Source organism: Peromyscus californicus, unplaced genomic scaffold (genome assembly GCF_007827085.1).
Source record: "Peromyscus californicus insignis strain IS unplaced genomic scaffold, ASM782708v3 Scaffold_8__1_contigs__length_139910024, whole genome shotgun sequence".
NCBI lineage: Eukaryota > Metazoa > Chordata > Mammalia > Rodentia > Cricetidae > Peromyscus > Peromyscus californicus.
The window spans coordinates 4,151,317-4,170,495 of NW_026294606.1; the positions used below are offsets into that span (position 1 = coordinate 4,151,317).

At 44.1% G+C, this 19,179-nt stretch overlaps 1 protein-coding gene and 1 pseudogene across 7 annotated transcripts in view; one reads left to right on the forward strand and one right to left on the reverse strand.

Annotated features, from left to right (window-relative positions):
- Window positions 1–1,310: 1,310 nt before the first annotated feature.
- Window positions 1,311–2,031, reverse strand: LOC128103557 (calcyclin-binding protein-like; annotated as a pseudogene).
- Window positions 2,032–13,969: 11,938 nt separating this feature from the next.
- The window catches only part of Tut7 (terminal uridylyl transferase 7), a 62,458-nt gene continuing 57,248 nt past the window's right edge, over window positions 13,970–19,179 (forward strand). For 5 of the 7 annotated variants that reach the window (XM_052728051.1, XM_052728053.1, XM_052728052.1 and 2 more), the window contains exons 1-2: window positions 14,095–14,535; window positions 15,282–15,832. In XM_052728051.1, the coding sequence (XP_052584011.1) occupies window positions 15,313–15,832 (520 nt within the window). In that variant the 5' untranslated portion in view covers window positions 14,095–14,535; window positions 15,282–15,312. Of the gene's footprint in view, window positions 14,536–15,281; window positions 15,833–19,179 lie in introns of all 7 variants that reach the window. The other 2 variants (XM_052728049.1, XM_052728048.1) reach the window with 2 other exon arrangements.

A 19,179-nucleotide genomic window follows, 5' to 3' on the forward strand; every position in this document is an offset into this window, starting at 1 on the left:
TGAGCAGCCCTGAGTTTGAGCACCAGCACTACAGGAAGAAAAATAAGATAGATGTCATAATCGTTAATCTTGATTATCAATTTACCAGGATCTGGAATTAACTGAAAGTCCTGTGTCTAGGCAATTCAAGAAAGGACTCTGAGGAGGGAAGCCTCTTCCCGTGTGGGGAGCGCATTCCAGCGGGTAGTCTAGACAGTGTGGCCAGCCTGCTGCCTCCACCTCTTGTTGAGTGCATCCTGATGCTACTGCTGTGCCGCCACCAACTCCTGGTGGCATCAGACTCCAGCTTTTTCAGGCTTCCAAGGTGGGCTGAAGACCCACAACTCTTCTGGAGCCTTCCATGTTTTCGATGCCAGATGGGGACTGCCAAGGCCTCCAGTTTCCTAGAATGACCAGCTACCAGGCTGTCATCCTCTACAGTGCTCCAGCCCTGAGCACTTCCTCCCAGGATGGTGTCTAGAAGTCAGCTACTCCCCAGCCCTACAGAGTAAGCCATTCTGGTAAATCCCCTGTTAGGTATAAATTCTGTTCCTCTAGAGATCCTTGTCCAATACAAGGCTCTGTAACCAAGCAGGACTTTCCCCCTGTGGTTGACGTCTATCATGACATGTACATCCATACGTCTTCTTTTTATTTTCATGATGTTGTAAGCTTCATCATGTTGAGGACAAGCAATTACCTACAAATTAAAATATAAAAATTAAAAATTACATAAAACACGTTAGCTGGGCCTTGTAACACAGGCCTGTAATCCTAACTACTCAAGAGGGAAAGGCAGTGCAATCACAGTTTAAGGCCAGTCTGGGATACAGAGTGAGTTCAAGTACAGTCTGAGCAACTAAGTGAGGCATTTCTCAAACTAAATAAAATAAAAGTAAAGTAAAAAGAGAGCTGGAGACATAGATGAGTGTTAGAACAATGCTTCCAAGAAACTCCAAAAGTCTGCAGACTTTTCCCTCAGCTTTGTATGGAAGCTTAGTGATTCAGTTTCATAGTCTAAGGAGGGTATCTTTGGCCTGGCCACTGGTTGAGAGTTTGTCTATGGAGCGCTATTCAGGGACAAATTTCACTCATGGGTTCCAAGACAAATGCTACCCACATCACTTTTCTTTTTTTTTTTTCTTTGAAGGAGAAAGTTTAATAAGCATATTTATTTAAATCAAATCCTCCAGTAAGAAATGGAGATTTTGCTGTCTTTACTTAGAAGGCTGTGTAAATAGTTATCTGTCACATTTTATGTGAGTTCAACAACATTCCCTTACTGGAAACAGGAGCATTCCACATCACAGTTCCCAAAGGACTTAAAAGTCTCAGAATTCTGTGTCTTCTCTGGCTTGTTTCTCTCTGGATTCTGCCCATGCTTTCTTATGTTCACTTCATGTCATCGTCTCCATCTTCGTAAGTTCTCTTTAGAATGTTCATTCATCCCTCACTGGGAGCTGACTCAGCGTCGTAGGAAGGCTTTGCTTTCTCTTTGCATCCTTTTCCACCTGAGTTAAGCAGTCCTATCATGTGTTTTCTGCTTTCTTTCTACATAAGGTGATTACTGTATCAGTCTTTTTTTTTGAACTGCTTTCTACAGAGGTGGGTTTCAAAAGATTGTTCACAATCATGGTGTAAATTCTTGCCATTGAGATTTTTTACCAAAAGATCAAATGACTCTCTGTGAAGTATACCTACACATTCTCAGTGGGACTCTGATGAACTCCAGTTAAGGTAATGTAGATTTTCACAAACTTATCTGACTGATGCCATCCATAATTACTGGTTTTCACAGTGTATCCTGTCGTAAGAGCCGCAACCACAGCTGACTTTTCATTGTCAAGTTCTGGTTTCTTCTGTGATTTCACCTGCATCTTGTTCTTTATTTCTATCTCAATCTTGAATTTTTCACTTGTAAGAGTATCACGCACTCTTTTACTAGTGGACTTTTCCAGCAACACTTTGACTTCTTGTAGGTCTTTCTGCAAGTCCTCCAAAGAGGAAGCCATGGTGCAGTGGCCGGCCCGAGGCTGGAGCTGCACTGCTGCACCGGAGCCAACAGGAAACGCGAAGGAGCCACCTGAGAGCAACACAGAACCCGCAGCGAAGTACACTGGCCCCGGGCGACTTCTGCAATCACTTTGCATTTACAGCAGGTGAAGCAAAGTGAATACTTCCTCTATCAGCAGCATCCTTACACAGTATCTCCACGCAGCAGGTTACAGCACAAAACAGACTGATGACAAAGAGCTGCTGACAGTGGAGTCCACACGATCCACACAAAGTCGAAAGTCTCAAGGTATATTTTAATCTTTTTTTTTATAGCATCAATACATCTGAAAACTTTAAAAACCCATAAAGAGAAACCAGAGGAAGAAGTAAAGCAATCAAAACCTAGAGGTGCAATGTAATCTTAGCATAAACATTTTCTTTCCATTTGAAAACGATACTAATTAGGGATGGAGAGATAGTACAGCAGTCAGGTGCACTGGCTGCTCTTGCAGAAGACTGGAGCTCAGGTCTTAGCACCCATGCAGGGCAACTCAGCTGCCTATAACGTAGTGGGTAGCTGTTCTATGACCTTGAAGCACCACCCCTAGAGATACCGCAGGTAACTGCTCCACCTGCCTATGACCTTGAAGTATATGCCCCTGGGTCGTGGCCTCTTGGTGACCCTTAAGACCTGAGAAGCACGTAGGCATCGCTTTCTTCACTCCCTCATAGGACTGATTCAGGTGGCCAGAACAGTGTTCCAGAACCTGTGTCAATTCTGTTCTGTATAGTGAGTTTTTCCCCTTAATAAGTTCTTTTGCCATTTAAAGAGACTCCGTGGATTTCTCGTTATACTGTAACTTCATCTCCCAGGGATCAGACACCCTCTTTGACCTTTGGGAATAACTGCATGCAAGTACATACACACAGAGAAGCACACAAAAACATAAATATACATAAAATAAATCTTAAAAAACAAAAGACTCCAGCCCTGAGCTCTCCCTATCCCACGAGGGTGTATAATGCTGGTCAGAGGCAATGGGGCCTTCTAGCTTCTGAGGGTTGTGGTTATAAAGTTGTGAACGGCCTAGAGGTGAATCAGAAACCCTCTGGATGGACACAGGTGTGACTCCCAGAATGGCTTTAGTCAGAAATGTGAAGGGAAGGTGCAGACTCTACAGGGACAGCCTTGTGGCCCACGCGAGTTCAAGTCCCTGACCAAGTGAAACCAACAAGGAAACCTCTGGAGATGTCTGGCCCAGGAAAGCTCTGGAACAAGGCTGGCCAATGAGAAGGCGACGCCTGCTCTCAGTGGGTGTAGAGATGAGAGGGTCATTGTCCCTGAGGACAGTTTGAGAAGCACAGCAGTGTCATCTGAGAAAAGGCTAGAGCTGGGTGTTCAGTTTACACAGAGCACGAGACTTAGAAGTAAAGAGAGACGTGAAATGCGGGGTGGTGGTCTATGAGGCAACAGGAAAAGAGCATGCCATCCCTGGAAGGTTGATAGCAGTAAGGGGAAGTCTAAGCATGTGACCCCAGCTTGGAGCCAGGGGGAAGGAAATCACCTACAATGGTTTCAGTATTTTTAAAATATTAATGAGACAGAGTCAAACTGGATAGCATCAGGACTGGAAGCCTCAAACATATTTGAGAGTCCACATGTCCTCAGAAGAAGTCCACATTTCTAGATCCTTCTTGGTGCCAAGAAAGACCAATGGCAAAGTAGCCAGGAGTTATCACAATTGAGACAAAATGATGGCAACCATGCCAAAAATCACCTCTGAGCTGCAGTCAGGCTCCAAGAGGGATGTGCAATGATATTCTGTGAAGGGTGAGTCCAAGTCAGTAGGTACAAACCACTGGGACTGGACAAACCCAGACCCAGGTAGCAGACAGCATAACTCAGAGAGAGGCTGGGCTTGAAAGACAAAACTAGGGCTGGAGAGACGGCTCATCAGGAAAGAGAGTCCACTGCTCTTGCAGAGGACCTGAGTGTACATACACACACACACACACACACACACACACACACACACACACACACACACACCACACACCACACACACTGGGGAAAAAAGACAAAACCAAACCAAATTTAGTAATTCATGCCTATAATTCCAGCACTCAGGAGGCTGAGCTAGGAGGGTTGCAATGGTTTTGAAGTCAGCCTTAGTAAGTTCCAGGCCAGCCTATACTATAAAATGAGACACCCCCACACACACACATGTTGAGATCATGATGGGAGGATGTGCAGAGATGACCGGTCACACTGGTGGAAGCCCATGAACTGTGGACTGGTGGCTGTGGAGCCCCCATGGGACTGAACTAGGCCCTCTGGATATGGAAGATAGTTGTTTGCCTCGAACTGGGGGGCACCCAGGCAGGGGGATCGGGATCCATCCCTGGTGCATGGGCAGGCTGTTGGGAGCCTGGTGCCTGTGGTGTGACACCTTGCACAGCCTTGGTGCAGTGGGGAAGGGCTTGGACCTGCCTAGGCTCAGTGTGCCAGGCTCTGCTGACTCCCCCATTTGGGGAGACCTTGATTTGGGGGATGTGGGATGGCTTGAGAGGGAGGGCTGGGGGGTGAGAGGAGGGGGGAGGTGGGATCTGTGGGTGGTATGTAGAATGAGTAGAAAATTTAATAAAGAAAAATGAAAAAATGAGACCCCCCCATTTCCAAAACAAACAAACAAAATCACCCCATTAAATAAAATAATAAAATATAAAACCATAAATATGTGGCTTAGCCATTTCAGCTGGCTTGATTTTAATTGTTAAATTCCACAAACTTTTAAAAAATGGTTCAGGGCTGGCAAGATGACTCAGTCAGTAAAGGGGCTTGCTGCCAGGCCTGACAACCTGAGTTCCATCCCCAGGACCCACATGGAGACGAGTAATTCCTCAAAGTTGTCCTCTGATCTCCACACACATGTGCAAACAGACATGCACACAAAACAAGTACGAACAAATGAACTAAGAATTTAAAAAGAAAAAAAAATTCCAGTGGACATGAACAAGAGAAGTTCCTCACAGAGACATAGCAAGGCTGGAGAAAGTGAAGCACCTCGTCACCTCAGGGTCCCTTTACAAAGTGCAGGCAGAACAGAGAAAGCTGCAGATGTCCAGCGCTGGGTCACCTGAGCATCCTTTTGTGTAAGGATTAGACCAGAGGGGACATCCATGACCATGACAGTTAGAACTAACCTGTTTTGGAAAATAGCTGTTATCTCTCTCATCCTGATTTATCGAAGGCCAGGAAAGCGCTCGAGTTTCAGCTTTGTGCAATAGGACATCAGCTGACTGCTGCTGACGTTCCGCCTGTTGTCTGGCTGCTCCAACGACCGCCTTAACACTGACTTGAATTGCAAAGACCAGGGAGGCAAGAGTGTCACTCAAACAACTGTGTCTGTATGTCTCTGTCTCTGTGTGTGTGTGTCTCTGTGTATGTCAGTGTGTATATGTGTTTGTATCTGTCTGTCTGTCTGTCTGTCTGTCTCTCTCTCTCTCTCTCTCTCTCTCTCTCTCTCTCTCTCTCTCTCGTGTGTGTGTGTGTGTGTGTGTGTGTGTGTGTGTGTGTGTGTGGTGTCAAGGACTTTCCTTGCTAATTATGAGTCCACATGATCACATCCCTAAGTGCCATCCAAGAAAAGTGGAGGGAGAACCTGAGTGGGGTGTTGAGAGACAGATCTCTTGATGGGAAGAAAGGATTTGAAGGGCTGAAGTAATGGTTCAGTGGTTAAGAACACTCACTGCTCTTGTAGGGAAGCCTGGTTCAGTTCCCAGCACCCACAAGAACGCTCATAATTGTCTGTAACTCTAGTTACAGGGGAATCAGATAGCCTCTTCCAACATCCATGCACACATAAGCACACATATGGTACACATACACATATGCAAGCAAAACACTGATACATGTAAAACAAAATAAATAAACCTAAATATTTATTTAGTTTTTTTTCTTGAGACAGTACTTCACTCTGTAGCCCAGACTAGACTCAAATTCATGATCCTCCTGCTTCAGCCCCTTCTGAAAATGTACCCAGCCTGAAAATGTTTTCTTTCCCACCACCCCGCTCCAACACACACACACACACACACACACACACACACACACACACACACACACACACACAAACACACACAAACGAGACAGGGTCTCCCCATGTTGTCCTGGCTGGCCTGGGACTGGCTATGTAACCATCCTGGCCTCAAACTCACAAAGATCCCCTGCCTCTGCCTCTGAAGCACTGGGATTAAAGGTGAGTGTTACCACACCCTGTGAACAATATGGTGGCTGAGTGTGGTGGTGCAGACTAGTAAAAACTGTGTTTGGAAAGATGGGCTATAAGAGTTATGAGTTCAAGTTCAGTCTGGGCTACAAGGGAACCTTGGGCCAAACATCTACACATCTGAGTGTGGTGGCACGGGTCTGTTACACGGGGAGGTTAAGGCACGAGTTCTGACAGTTAAAGGCCTGCTTGAGAAGCTTAGAAAGACCTTCTGGTTTTTCGTTTGTTTGCTGTAAGTACAGAGGGCTGGGTGGACAACCTGGGGTGGAGTGCTTACTTGTCTTCCATGCTGGAAAACAAAGCAAATGACAAAAGCTGGATCTCCTGTGCCTGGTGAAAATTCCAGACTAGCTGGGGGTGGGGGGGTAACTGTTTTCAGATTAAAATGCCTAAATTCGCCGGGCGGTGGTGGCGCACGCCTTTAATCCCAGCACTCGGGAGGCAGAGCCAGGCGGATCTCTGTGAGTTCGAGGCCAGCCTGGGCTACCAAGTGAGTTCCAGGAAAGGCGCAAAGCTACACAGAGAAACCCTGTCTTGAAAAACCAAAAAAAAAAAAAAAAAAAAAAAAAGCCTAAATTCATTTCTTCTTCTGTTGTTGTTTTGAAGCAGGGTCTCAGTAACTACACCTTGCTGGCCTGGAACCCACAGTTACCCATCTGCAGTGCTAGGATTGGTGTGTGCCACCATACTCTGCCCCCAAAAACATGTAAATTCTGTCGTATATTAGGTCTTTGTGCTTTTACACCTTAACAAAAGAGAGGAACCAGGGGTACACAGGCACATGTCTGTAATCCCAGAATTTGCAAGGTAGAAGCAAGGGGATCAGTAGTTTCAGGTCATCCTTAGTTACACAGCCAGTTCAAAGCCAGTCTGGGCTACAGGAGACCATCTCAAGAAAAATCACCTTCCACAAACAACAAAAACAAAAGGTAGGACACAGTGGTGTTTGAGAAAGTGAAGTTGGAGAGGCATCTAAGTTATTCTTTGTGATATGGAGATCTTATCACAAAGAAAAACATTTAAAAGGGAACCAAATTGTCTTAGGGTTTCTATTGCTGTGAAGAGAGATCATGACCACAAAACTCTTATAAAGGAAAAACATTTAATTGTGATGGTTTACATTTTCAAAGGTTTAGTCCATTAACATCATGATTCGACATGGTAGTGTGCAGGCAGACATGATGCTGGAGAAGTAGCTGAGAGTCCTACATCTTGACTTGCAGGCAACAGGAAGTGGTCTGAAACACTGGGTGTGGCTTGAGCATATATGAGACCTCAAAGCCCTCCTTCACAGTGACACACTTCCTCCAACAAGGCCATACCCACTCCAACAATGCCATACCTCCTAATAGTGCCACTCCCTATGAGCTTACGGGGGCCAATCACATTCAAACTATCACACAAATGTTCACGAGAACCACTGACCAGAAACTGACTTGTTCCATAACTCCATTTGTCCCTCAAATCTTCCCAGCAAGTGCCATGACCCAGCTAATATCCTAGGTCCTAGAAGGTATATTTATAAACAAAATAGGCAAGTCACTGACATTTCAAAATGTATATTCTATTTGAAAAAGATGACAGCAAATAATTTTAATGACTAAGTGAAGAATCTGATAAGCATACAAAGTGCTAACAGCGAGAAACACAGTGAGGAGGGAGACAAGGAAAGCGGCAGAGAGGGGCAGAGTGCAGCTAACTTCCTTCCCTACAGAAGACACATTGTAATATGAAGAGCAGTGTCACTGTTCTTAGAACAATTCTGGAATAATCTACTGTACTCTTACGCCTAACACACTATGAGTTTGATCCCAAGCCCCAAGCTCAGCACTCAGGCAGCTTGAGGCAGGAGGATTGCTGGGAGTTTGAGGCCTGACTAGGCCACATAGTGAGTCCCAGGCCAGCCAGAGCTATAGTGAGACTCTTGGGAGTGTAGCTAGGTGATGAGAGAGAGAGAGAGAGAGAGAGAGAGAGAGAGAGAGAGAGAGAGAGAGAGAAAGAGAGAGAGAGAGAGAGAGAGAGAGAGAGAGAGAGAGAGAGAGAGAGAGAGAGGTGTTCAGAGGGGCTGCAATGAAACATGACCTTTGAGCAGAAATAAAAAGGCCAAGACAATGTGAACTAGATACCCAAAGGAAGATTGAGATAGGAGAGAAAGATGGGACATGGGAAGGAAACATCTTACTTGTTGGCTTAAAGTCAATAACTTTAATACAACTTACAAAAAACATTTTTGTGAATACCAGTGAACTACTTAAGGTAAAAATGAGTATGACGAGCCGGGCGGTGGTGGCGCACGCCTTTAATCCCAGCACTCGGGAGGCAGAGCCAGGCGGATCTCTGTGAGTTCGAGGCCAGCCTGGGCTACCAAGTGAGTTCCAGGAGAGGCGCAAAGCTGCACAGAGAAACCCTGTCTCGAAAAAAACCAAAAAAAAAAAAAAAAATGAGTATGACTAACTACTTAAGGTAAAAATATGTGTGACTTTTGAGTTTAACATTTTCCCTTCCTTATACAAACCTATACTCTTCTTCAAAGTTCACAAACAAAGTTATAAACCACATTTACAATCAAACCATTTTTTTTTTAACTTCTTTTTGTTTTTGAAATGGGATCTTGCTATATAGCCTGGATAGCCTGATACTTGCTATGCAGACCAAACTGTCCTTGAACTTGTGGTCTTCCTCCTGTCTCAAGTGCTGGAATTACAGTTGTGAGCGTGAGTGTGTGTGTGTGTGTGTGTGTGTGTGTGTGTGTGTGTGTGTGTGTGTCCCAGGATGTCCTCAAACTCACAGAATTCTCCTGCCTCAGCTTCCTGAGTGCTGACAATATATGTATGCACCATAAAACCTGGCTTGAAATGTCTCAATCTCAATATGAACTACTTGTATTAAAAATCTTTTTGACCTTTTTTTACTTGTTTTCATCTTATCAATCTGTAAAGAAAAGCAAAACAAGGCAGGAAACAAAGGCCAAATACACGTCATGTTTTATCTTCATGAGAGTAGTAAATGTGTATCTGAAGGCAAACGGAGCTGTGTGGTGCTGCGGGCCACAGGAATATATTATAAGAACTCAGCTGGTTATGGCAAAGTCACTACCTGGAGGAATCAGGGAATTCCTCCAGAGGAAGCCAAATCCCAAGGAGTTTTTGGTGTTACTTGGCTTGTTATATATCAGCTGTATTCTGTTATGAAAGTCATGTGTACCTTCATAGTTTTCCTAATTGACTTTTCCCCAAGAAGGGCTAACAGTGTGGACTGATCACTCTCTGGACATACACATTCCAGGTATTTGGAGAACAGCCTCAGGAAAGGCTTTCTCTGGAATCAGATATCTCCCTTGGCCACTTTCAAGGACTAGCAGTAATAACAGTCCACATGCAAGTCTCCTGATTTAAGGTAAATTCCACAAGGAGACACCACCTAGGTCAGGTGGACATTAAGTAATAGCTTTACAGATTCAGCTCGGACCCTCCTTTCTTACAGCCTTACTAACTTTATAGACCGCTAACTCCTTACCTAACCACTTCTAGGAATATTTAGATAACCTTCTGTGCTGACAGCTATGCTCAGCCCAAACCCCAGTTCAAGCTTCCCTGTAATTATCATCACTGGCAGCATCCGGCCAGGTCCATCCCCAGATGGAGGAAAGTACCTTATCAGTGATACCTCCGTACTTTCTAAGAACAGACTTAAGCATCCAGGCTACCCATTTGTGAAGGCCTGGCGGATATGCCAATTAAGCTTTACTTCCTCCTTTCCCAAACCTTACCTCTGGTTCCAGATCTCCCTTTAACTATCACCAAAGGCATCTAGCTGTACACAGGTTGCCTAGCGACTGATCACACTTTCCCCCACCCTGCAGAAAAACGGCAGATAGCTTGGACAGATAGGAGCCACAGGAAAAAAGAAGACAGTTCTATTTTCTCCCATTGACCTAGCAACTTATAGATTCTTAACATATCTACTAATCACATTTAAGACTATAGTTGAGCACATAAGATTCCCTCTTCTTAGATATTACCCGAATTTAGCCTTTAGTTAATTCATTTCCCCATTGGTCACTTCCCTTTGGGGTTGCAAATGATAATTAACGGTTATTGGCTCCCTATGTGATTCTTATCACCCCTCCGTTTGACCCTGGAAGCCTGGCTTTATATACCAGGACTTCCAGGGCACGGAGGGATGGAGAAGAGAAAAGAGAATGGAAGAACTAAACGGGTAGGAACTTGAGAGGAACAAACTGAGATGGGGAAGAATTAGATTGAAGGGCTAGAGGAGAGCACCAGAGGAACAAGATGGAAGATGAGGAAGAGTCAGATGGGGAAGTACTAGCTGGGTAAGAACAAGATGAAAAGGACCTAGATGAGGCAGAGTTAAGACAAGAGAATTAAGATGGAACTTAGAGGAAGCAGTAGATAAATATAGAGAGAAATCAGCCAAGAAAGGAGCTAGACATGAGAACAGAACTGAAGCTGGGTATAAAGGATGTTGTGCCAGAGGAATTAAAGGAAGTGGACTATAGAGCTCGGTGTGCTGAGATTCTATTTCCTGAAAATAGTCCTCGCCGTTAGTAGTTCTCTCTCCTGAGCCCCTGGGATGTATAATACTAAGGCTGGTCCCTCTAATATTATACATGAGTGTGGACATTTTAAGAACCTGTGTTTATTCTTAGAAGCAACAAGAACTTAACGAAAACCTAACTCTCTGAAAGCTACTGACTGGGGCAAGCCAGCCAAGACAGGCTAGTGACTGACAGAGTCATACCAGATTCCAGGCTGGAGATGTGGTAAGAAGTCACTGGACTCTGGACATGTTTACCTTTCTTTTGTTTTCTTTTCCTAGGTGTACTTAAAGAAGAGTGAACACAATTTGCTAACAAAGTGGACAAAAAGCCTTGAGAGAAAGAGAAAAAAACCCTAGCTGATAAAACTATAAAGATAACCACTGTTCTGATGCCATGGACCTACAGAACAAAGGACACTGAGTTTGTTACACATGTATCACAGTTAAAAACTTCCGTTCCCTATAGAAGATACAATGTAATATGAAGAGCAGTGTCACTATTCTTAGAACAATTCTGGAATAATCTACTGTCTCCTGCTGCCACATTTCTGCTCAGGGTTACTGAAGCAACGCCACAAACATTCCAAGAAATTCAGTCTTCTTCCCAAGGACTTCCAAAGAAAATCCAAACCAAACATTTCAACTACATTAGAATTACCATGACCAATATAAATTTCCAATATATTCTGACGGTTTTATTTTGCTGTCAGTAATTTTTGATTAGTATTAGGTCATCAATATGTTTTTTTTTTTTTGAGTGCTGTAAAGGAATCAAAAGCATTCTTCTAACTGAGCAGTATCCTCAAATGAATGATGTTTTTAAGAGTTTGTTTCTTTTTATTATGTATATGCATGTGAGTGCAGTTGCCCTAGGTGGCCAGAGGCACTGAAGCTGGAATTACAGGCGACTGTGAGCCACCCAACGTGGGTGATTGGAACTGAACTTGAGTCCTCTGCAAGAGTAGCCATACTCTTAACCACTGAGTCACTTCTCCAGTCCCTGAAGATGAGTCTTTCCTTTTTTTTTTAAGATTTTTTTTGTGTGTGTGCATGCATGTCTTGCTCATATATATGTCTATACACACGTGTGTCTGGTACCCATGGAGGTCAGAAGAGGGTCTTGGAGCCCCTGGAACTGGAGTTATGGAGAGTAGTGAACTGCCATGTGGGTGCTGGGAATTGAACCTGGACCTCTGCAAGAGTAACACATTCTCTTAACCATTGAGTCATCTCTCCAGCACTTGGGATCTTTTGTTGTTGTTTGTTTTTTGTTTTTTTTTTTTGTTTTTGTTTTTTTTTTTTTGAGCTGAGGACCGAACCCAGGGCCTTGCGCTTGCTAGGCAAGCGCTCTACCACTGAGCTAAATCCCCAACCCAGCAGCACTCAGGATCTTAAAAGCAACTATTTAGAATAGGAAATGACCTTGGAAAACATTTTGAAGATATGCAAATAAAAGTATTTTAAATCTTTAAAACAGTGTAGCTGTGTCCTTCCTCTAGGATTCTAGGAATGGAGGCTGGCTTACATAAACCAGGACTTTGGTACAGAGATTACTCACCTGGGTGTGGTGACGCTGTTGTGGCCCATAATAAATATAATGATGTATCACCAACTCTCTTTGGACTCACTGTCTGCCTGGCAAACAGATTATTAGTTTGGCTCCCATAAATTTTCAGAACCAAAACATCTACATAAGAGACTATCACAAATTTTTAAGAGTGTGTTTCAAGTCACACAGCTAAATAAAAACTTCCAGCTGGTGAAGGTTTGGATTTCAGTCAGGTTCTCCTAAAGGGCTAAGCTTTGCCATCTCAAAAATGGGAATGATCATGTTTCCCCTAGAGCTGTTTCTAATGTACTTTCCTCATTGTTAAAAGGTGTGTGTGTGTGTGTGTGTGTGTGTGTGTGTGTGTGTGTGTGTGTGTCTGGGCGTGCAAGTGTTGATGGAGCCCAATAGAGTGTCAGATTCCCTAGGAATGGAGTTATAAATGGTTGGGAGCAATCCACTGCAGGTGATGGTAAGTGAACTTTGATCCTCCGTAAAAGTAGCAAATGCTCTCACTCAATCCCTCAGCCCCTTCATTCCTTAAATGTATCTACAGAGGGATACAGTACATTGCTTGGTAGTCACATTCACTCTGAGTGATAGGAATGCTCAATTTATGTTAGAAGAACTACTGACATTGTGGGACCCTGGAGTTGGCTCAGTAAGAGCCACAGATAATTTCTAAGACCCACAAGGTGGAAACAGAAGACCAACTCTGACAAGTTGTTTGTAGAACGCCTACCACTTAGCTGTGTCCCTTCTGCCTTTTAGCAGTCTATTGTATTCCTTTCTCCCTAAATTATTAGGATTGAGTTAATATTTATTTACAAAGTTTTCAAAACAGTGTCTTGGAATAGCCAAGGCTGTATATGTTCCTCATTTTAAGACTGGCCACAGAACCAATGGATTTAAATTTGTATGTGGTAGGCATAGAAATAAAAACTGCCTTACTTTTCCCAGCACTTCCTATTTATTAGTTGCTTGATGTTTTGATGTTGAGGCATTTAGATTACTTCAGATAACAATGAATGCCCAGCTAGAAAACAAATCTACCAATACATGTATTCCTCAAAATACGACCTTTTTTTGAGACAGGGTTTCACTGTGTAGTCCTGGCTGTCCTGGAACTCACTCTGTAGACCAGGCCGGCCTTGAGCTCAGAGATTCTCCTGCCTCTGCCTCCTAGGAGCTGGCATTAAAGGGATGCGCCACCACGCCCTGCCAAAATTTGACTTTTCATAAAGTCAAACTATATCACATGCAGCCTAAAGAGGAGGAAGCGTTCCCCTTGGGCATGAGAGTTGGGTTAGGGAGAGGCTTGGGTCGCTAGACTTCCTTCAAGGTCGGCAATGAAGCCCTCACTGAAACCTCGAGTCACTTGGAATTATAAAAAGGCAGCAACAGTTTGGCTCAGTTTCCTCGGAAACCACAGGAGAGCCTCCGGTAGTCCGAAAGTGCTCGGCAACAGAACCCACAAGAAGCTAGCAACCGAGACCCTCGGACCTCACGCGCCGCGCGCGCCCGCCGCTGGGCGGAACCTGGGCGGCGCGCGCTTCCGGTGCACGCTTCCGGCCAGCGGCTGGCGCGGGGCGGGGGCACCGCCGGCTTCCAATCGCGCACAATGAGACGGCGCTGAGCGCCGGAAGTGGGGCCGAAGGAAAACACGGAGAGGAGCCGGGCCCGGACAGGAAGCGGCGGGGGACCGCAGCGGCGCTGGTGAGTGCTCCGGGGCGCCGTCTCGTCGCGTCCCTCCCGGACTCGCCTCCGGGCTGGGCCCTTGGGTTCCCCCGGCCCCGAGGAGCTTACTGCCCGGCCCCGAGGTACGTTGGCGCCGTCCTTCTCGGGCCGCCTCGGCCCGGCTGCGCGCCCGGAGCCCTCGGGTTCGAGTCCGTGTCTTCACTTTGTGTCGGGGCTCCGGCCCTGGCCGGGGGGACCCCGGAATCCTGTCAATGGCCGAGTGCTTCCTGCTTCCTAGTCCCCACGGCGACTTCAGAGCCAGTAGTGCGGTGCCGCTGCCTTCATCGCCTGGGGACTCCGTTTGTGGAAACTGAGGCACACAGGGGTGGGGCAGCCGAATGGGGAAGGAAAAGGAGTGTCATTCTGCGGAGGATTGTGGTTGGTGTCGAAACCGGACTTGTCTGGGGCTGGGGACTAAGAAATCGGGTAAGTCAGCTGGCGTTATCCCTTGGTCGCAAGCTCGGCCCCTTAGAGTGGTACCTTGCTGGCAAGTGTTGCCCCTTCGTCCAGCGTTCGCGCCGGGTCTGAAGTGAAAAGTAAAGCAAAGAGAGGGGTTGATTTAAATGAAATCTGTTCACATAGTTTCAGCTGCTTTGACACTTGAAAGTAATTGCCAACTTTTTTTTTTTTTAAATAGACTTGGGGGAGTTTTGTAACAGTGTTGACTTAGGATGTTTACTTTGAAGAGAGGTGTTTTTGTTACATAGAAGCTGACCAAGTTGCTACATTAGTTTTTGAGGTTATAGAAGCGCCTTCGTATTTAGTCAAATATTAAATGACTAGTTTTTTTGTTGTTGTTTTGTTTTTTATGAACGATGTCGGGCTAAGCCTCCTAACTTCTGGAATGCACTAATTATTAGCGATGTAATAGCAGTTTTATTTTTTATTTTTATTTTATTTTATTTTCTTGGTTTTTCGAGACAGGGTTTCTCTGTGTAGCTTTGCGCCTTTCCTGGAACTCACTCTGTAGCCCAGGCTGGCCTTGAACTCACAGAGATCTGCTTGGCTCTGCCTCCCGAGTGCTGGGATTAAAGGCATGCGCCACCACCACCCGGCTAGCAGTTTTATTTTTTAAATGGGGAAAATAAGTCTTCAGGGCATCAGTGTGTTACTTTGAGTATTTGGTATGATGGCATTTTATAGTTTGTTTCTCCTGAAACGCTTTCTTCCAGGTACAAAGTAAGAAAATTAAAGTTCAAGACCATGGGAGATACAGCAAAACCTTACTTTATGAAGCGCACTAAAGACCGTGGAATTACTGATGATGATGATTTCAGAAGGGGGCATCCCCAACAAGATTATTTAATAATGGATGATTATGCTAAAGGCCATAGCAATAAAATGGAAAAAGGCCTTCCAAAAAAAAAGATAGCACCCGGGAACTATGGGAATGCCCCCAGGAAAGGACCATATGCGGTTTCCAGCAATCCGTATGCATTTAAAAACCCAATTTACAGTCAGCCTGCTTGGATGAATGACAACCACAAAGATCAAAATAAGAGATGGCTGCCTGATGAACTTACTAGTAATGCAGATAGCTGGAGAGAGTTCAAGCCTGGACCTAGGATTCCTACCATCAGCCGGTCAAGGAAAGAATCCTTTCAAGAAAGTGAAGATTGCTACCGGTGGCAGGAGGGGAGAGGCTGCAGAGCAGTTAGACGGCTGTTTCAGAAGGATCTCACCAGCCTGGAAGCCATGTCAGAAATGGAAGCAGGAAGTCCAGGTATGTTTCAAGTCTCTAGGTTACATGTCTGTATTTTTTTTCCCTCCAAATAAGTTTTGTTATTTTCAGTAATGAGCTATTTAATGTGATTATGTTAGGGTTTATAGTGCTATAATTAGGTGACTTCAACATATTTCAGACATTGGGCCGCAGAGTAGGGTACTGTCCCACAAAAAAAAGTAAGGCTCATTTTACATTAGTAAACACTTTACAGAAGAGGGTCATATACCCTTGGAGGTCATACTGTAATTTAGGAGTGATGTGTATGTATTTTCACGTTCATAATTTTAATTTTAAAGTGTGTTAAGAATGTACATGACAATTTAAAACTAAAAATATTTGCCGGGCGGTGGTGGCGCACGCCTTTAATCCCAGCACTCGGGAGGCAGAGCCAGGCGGATCTCTGTGAGTTCGAGGCCAGCCTGGGCTACCAAGTGAGTCCCAGGAAAGGCGCAAAGCTACACAGAGAAACCCTGTCTCGAAAAACCAAAAAAAAAAAAAAAAAAAAAAAAAAAACTAAAAATATTTAATGCGAAGACAGGGTATAGTCTGCATATATTCCAAAGAGAGGGAGGGAGAGAGGAACTTTGGGGGGAAAAGGAGACGCTGAGTTGCTGTTTAACCAAATTCACACAGGGCCAGGGAAGTTAGAACACAAGCTTTACACCAGGATATGGGAAACAGGTAATTAAAGACTGAGAATTCAATATAAAAGCAGTGCTGCTCCCTTGAGAAGAATCAAAATCTGTCTCTTTTTCTGTAGCCAAGGCTAACCTTGAACTAAGTGCTAAACTTCATTTCTCAGTAACTTCACATGCTTTATAATAACTATACAAAGTGGTTGTGCATTTTTCTAAAAGGTGCAAGTAGATGTTGTATAGCAGTTATTCCTCAAAACAAGAAAGTTATTTCTATCTAATTGATGTATTCACTGAAGTGAAATAAAAGTCGTGCATTAGATGCAAAAAAGTAAAAACTGTTTATAGTATGAAATTGGATTTAAAAATTGCCTCTTTTTTTTTTTTTTTAAAGACAGTGTCTTAATGTGTAGTGCTGACTGGCCTGGAACTTACTGTGTAGACCAGACTGGCCTCACAGCCATCCTCCTGCTGCTTCTTCCTGGACTAGGGTTTAAAGAACCATAAAAAGAACCATTGCGGTACTAATCTGTGAGCTGAACAGACTAGAAAGGCTGTTGTGTAGGATACCAGAGTGGCGTGGAGCCGCAGTTCTGCAGATTGGAGGGGTGAAAACTGTCCAGACTTGTTCATGCAGTGCTGGATGGAAAAGTGGGACTCCAATGAAACAGAAATTGGGGGTTCATTCTGTCACTGTGACCATGACCTCAGGCTTGTAGGACCTGGGATCCTGAGGAGGAAATTGAGTATGTATTGGTGGTTTCTGGGCTTTTGATTTTTTTTGTGTGTTTTTTTTTTGTCTTTTGTCTTTTGTTTTTTAATAAGTTTTGTGCGTACTTTAATGTAGGTGTGGATTCCTAATTACATTTGTCGTGTGGAAATTAAAAAATTAAGATATGTGTGTTACCTGCTTGCAATCTCAGAACTGCAATTCTGAGATAAGGTGGGAGGATGGAGAATTTGAGGCCAGCCTGGACTACATGGCAAAACCTTGGAGAAGGGATGATTTTTGAAAATCATTTTTAGGTCAGGTGTGGTGGCCCACTGGTATAATCATAATATTTGGGAGGTGGAGGCTGGAAGATCAGGAGTTGAAGATAAACCTTGGCTCCCTGAGTGAGTTCAGGCCAGTCTAGGTTTCAAGAACAAAATAAAACAAGCACATGAAAAAAAGGAGGAGGAAAAGGGACTTTTAAGAGTCTCATACTCTACTGACTGAGTTGGGTGGGCCATTTTAAAAAGAACTTTTAAGATGGAGAGTTAAGCCAGGCTGAGGGGCACACACTGATATTCCCAGTACAAGAGGAAGAGGCTAGCAGATCTGTGAATTTGAGGTCAGCCTGGTCTACTTAGTGATTTCCAGGCCATCCAGGGCTACTTTAGACCCTGTCTAAAATTACTACTACTACTAATGATGATTTATTTATAGATCAATGTTTTGTACCTAGAAATATTAAAGGGACTGATTGCAGACTCAAACCCTCTTACAGGTGCTCTTGCTCAGGAATAACTAGGGAGGTGTGAACCCTCAGCAGGTGTGAACGGGAGTACCTGCTGTCCCTGTATTTGCAGAAGCTCATTTAAGTATGTATATATGTATGAAGTACAGACATGAGTTTCAAGTTGCCAAGTGAAGAAATTGATAATTTCCCTTGAAGATCTTCATAAAGGAAACATAAAGGTTTTGTTTAAGATTACATACAATAGTGAGGAGTTTAATTTGATGTGTAAATTTGCAGTGGGTAGAAATGATCCGAAGAAAGATCATTAAAGGGACTAAAATGTCTTAAAAATTTTTTTTTTTTTTCTTTTTGAGACAGGGTCTCCTGTGTAGCTCTAGTGAGCTTGAAACTCTCTATGTAGATAAGGCCACCTCAGACTGAGAGATCCACCTTTCCTCTGCCCTCCTTGTTCTAGTATTAAAGGGATGCACCACCACGGCCTGCAATAAGGATCAATCAAACTATGAGAAGATATGATAAAACTTACATTAAAGCTAATTTTTAAAACTTTAAGTACTGATTTTTTTTCTCAATTCTACATTATTGTCCCTCCCTTAGCCCTCAAATGTCTTAATTGGCAATGTAAAGTATTTGGGGCAATGTCATTAATAGGCTGACTGGAAACATCCATTCAAATATCCATTCAAATTCCTCTGTGACTGGAGTGATGTACCATATGCAAATAAGATGTGAGGGACTTGGAAAGCTCACAGACAGCTGGGGTTGTGACAGGCCAGGAAGCCTGAAATCCTCCTGTCGGTGGTTCTAGAGGCTTCTTGGGGCTGTTCTGCCCGAGAGCTGCTCCGGGGAGCTTTTCTCACAGTTGGTACCTGCAGGCCTAGAGAGCCTATCAGTTTGTAGGGATTCCTCTTCACTTTGCATTCTGCCTTATTTTAAATTGCAGTTTAGATCTTTATGTTACCTTGGCCCTGTGTCCTTAGGCAAGTCACTTAGTTCTCTGAGACTGCTATTGTTACCATCTGCACAATGGGGCTAATCTCAGCATTGATGTGGAGATTACTATAGGGATCAGAGGAGGCAGGGCATATAAAAGCACTTGCTTTCCTTAGGTTGTGGGATGAGATATGCTGTTGACATCACCCAGCACTTGGTTCAGCTCTCCCTTGCCAAAAGGAGTAAGTCATAGTCTTGGCCCTCTAGCCTCAGTGTCCCAGTGTTGTAGCAAGAATGCACTACTAATCACAGC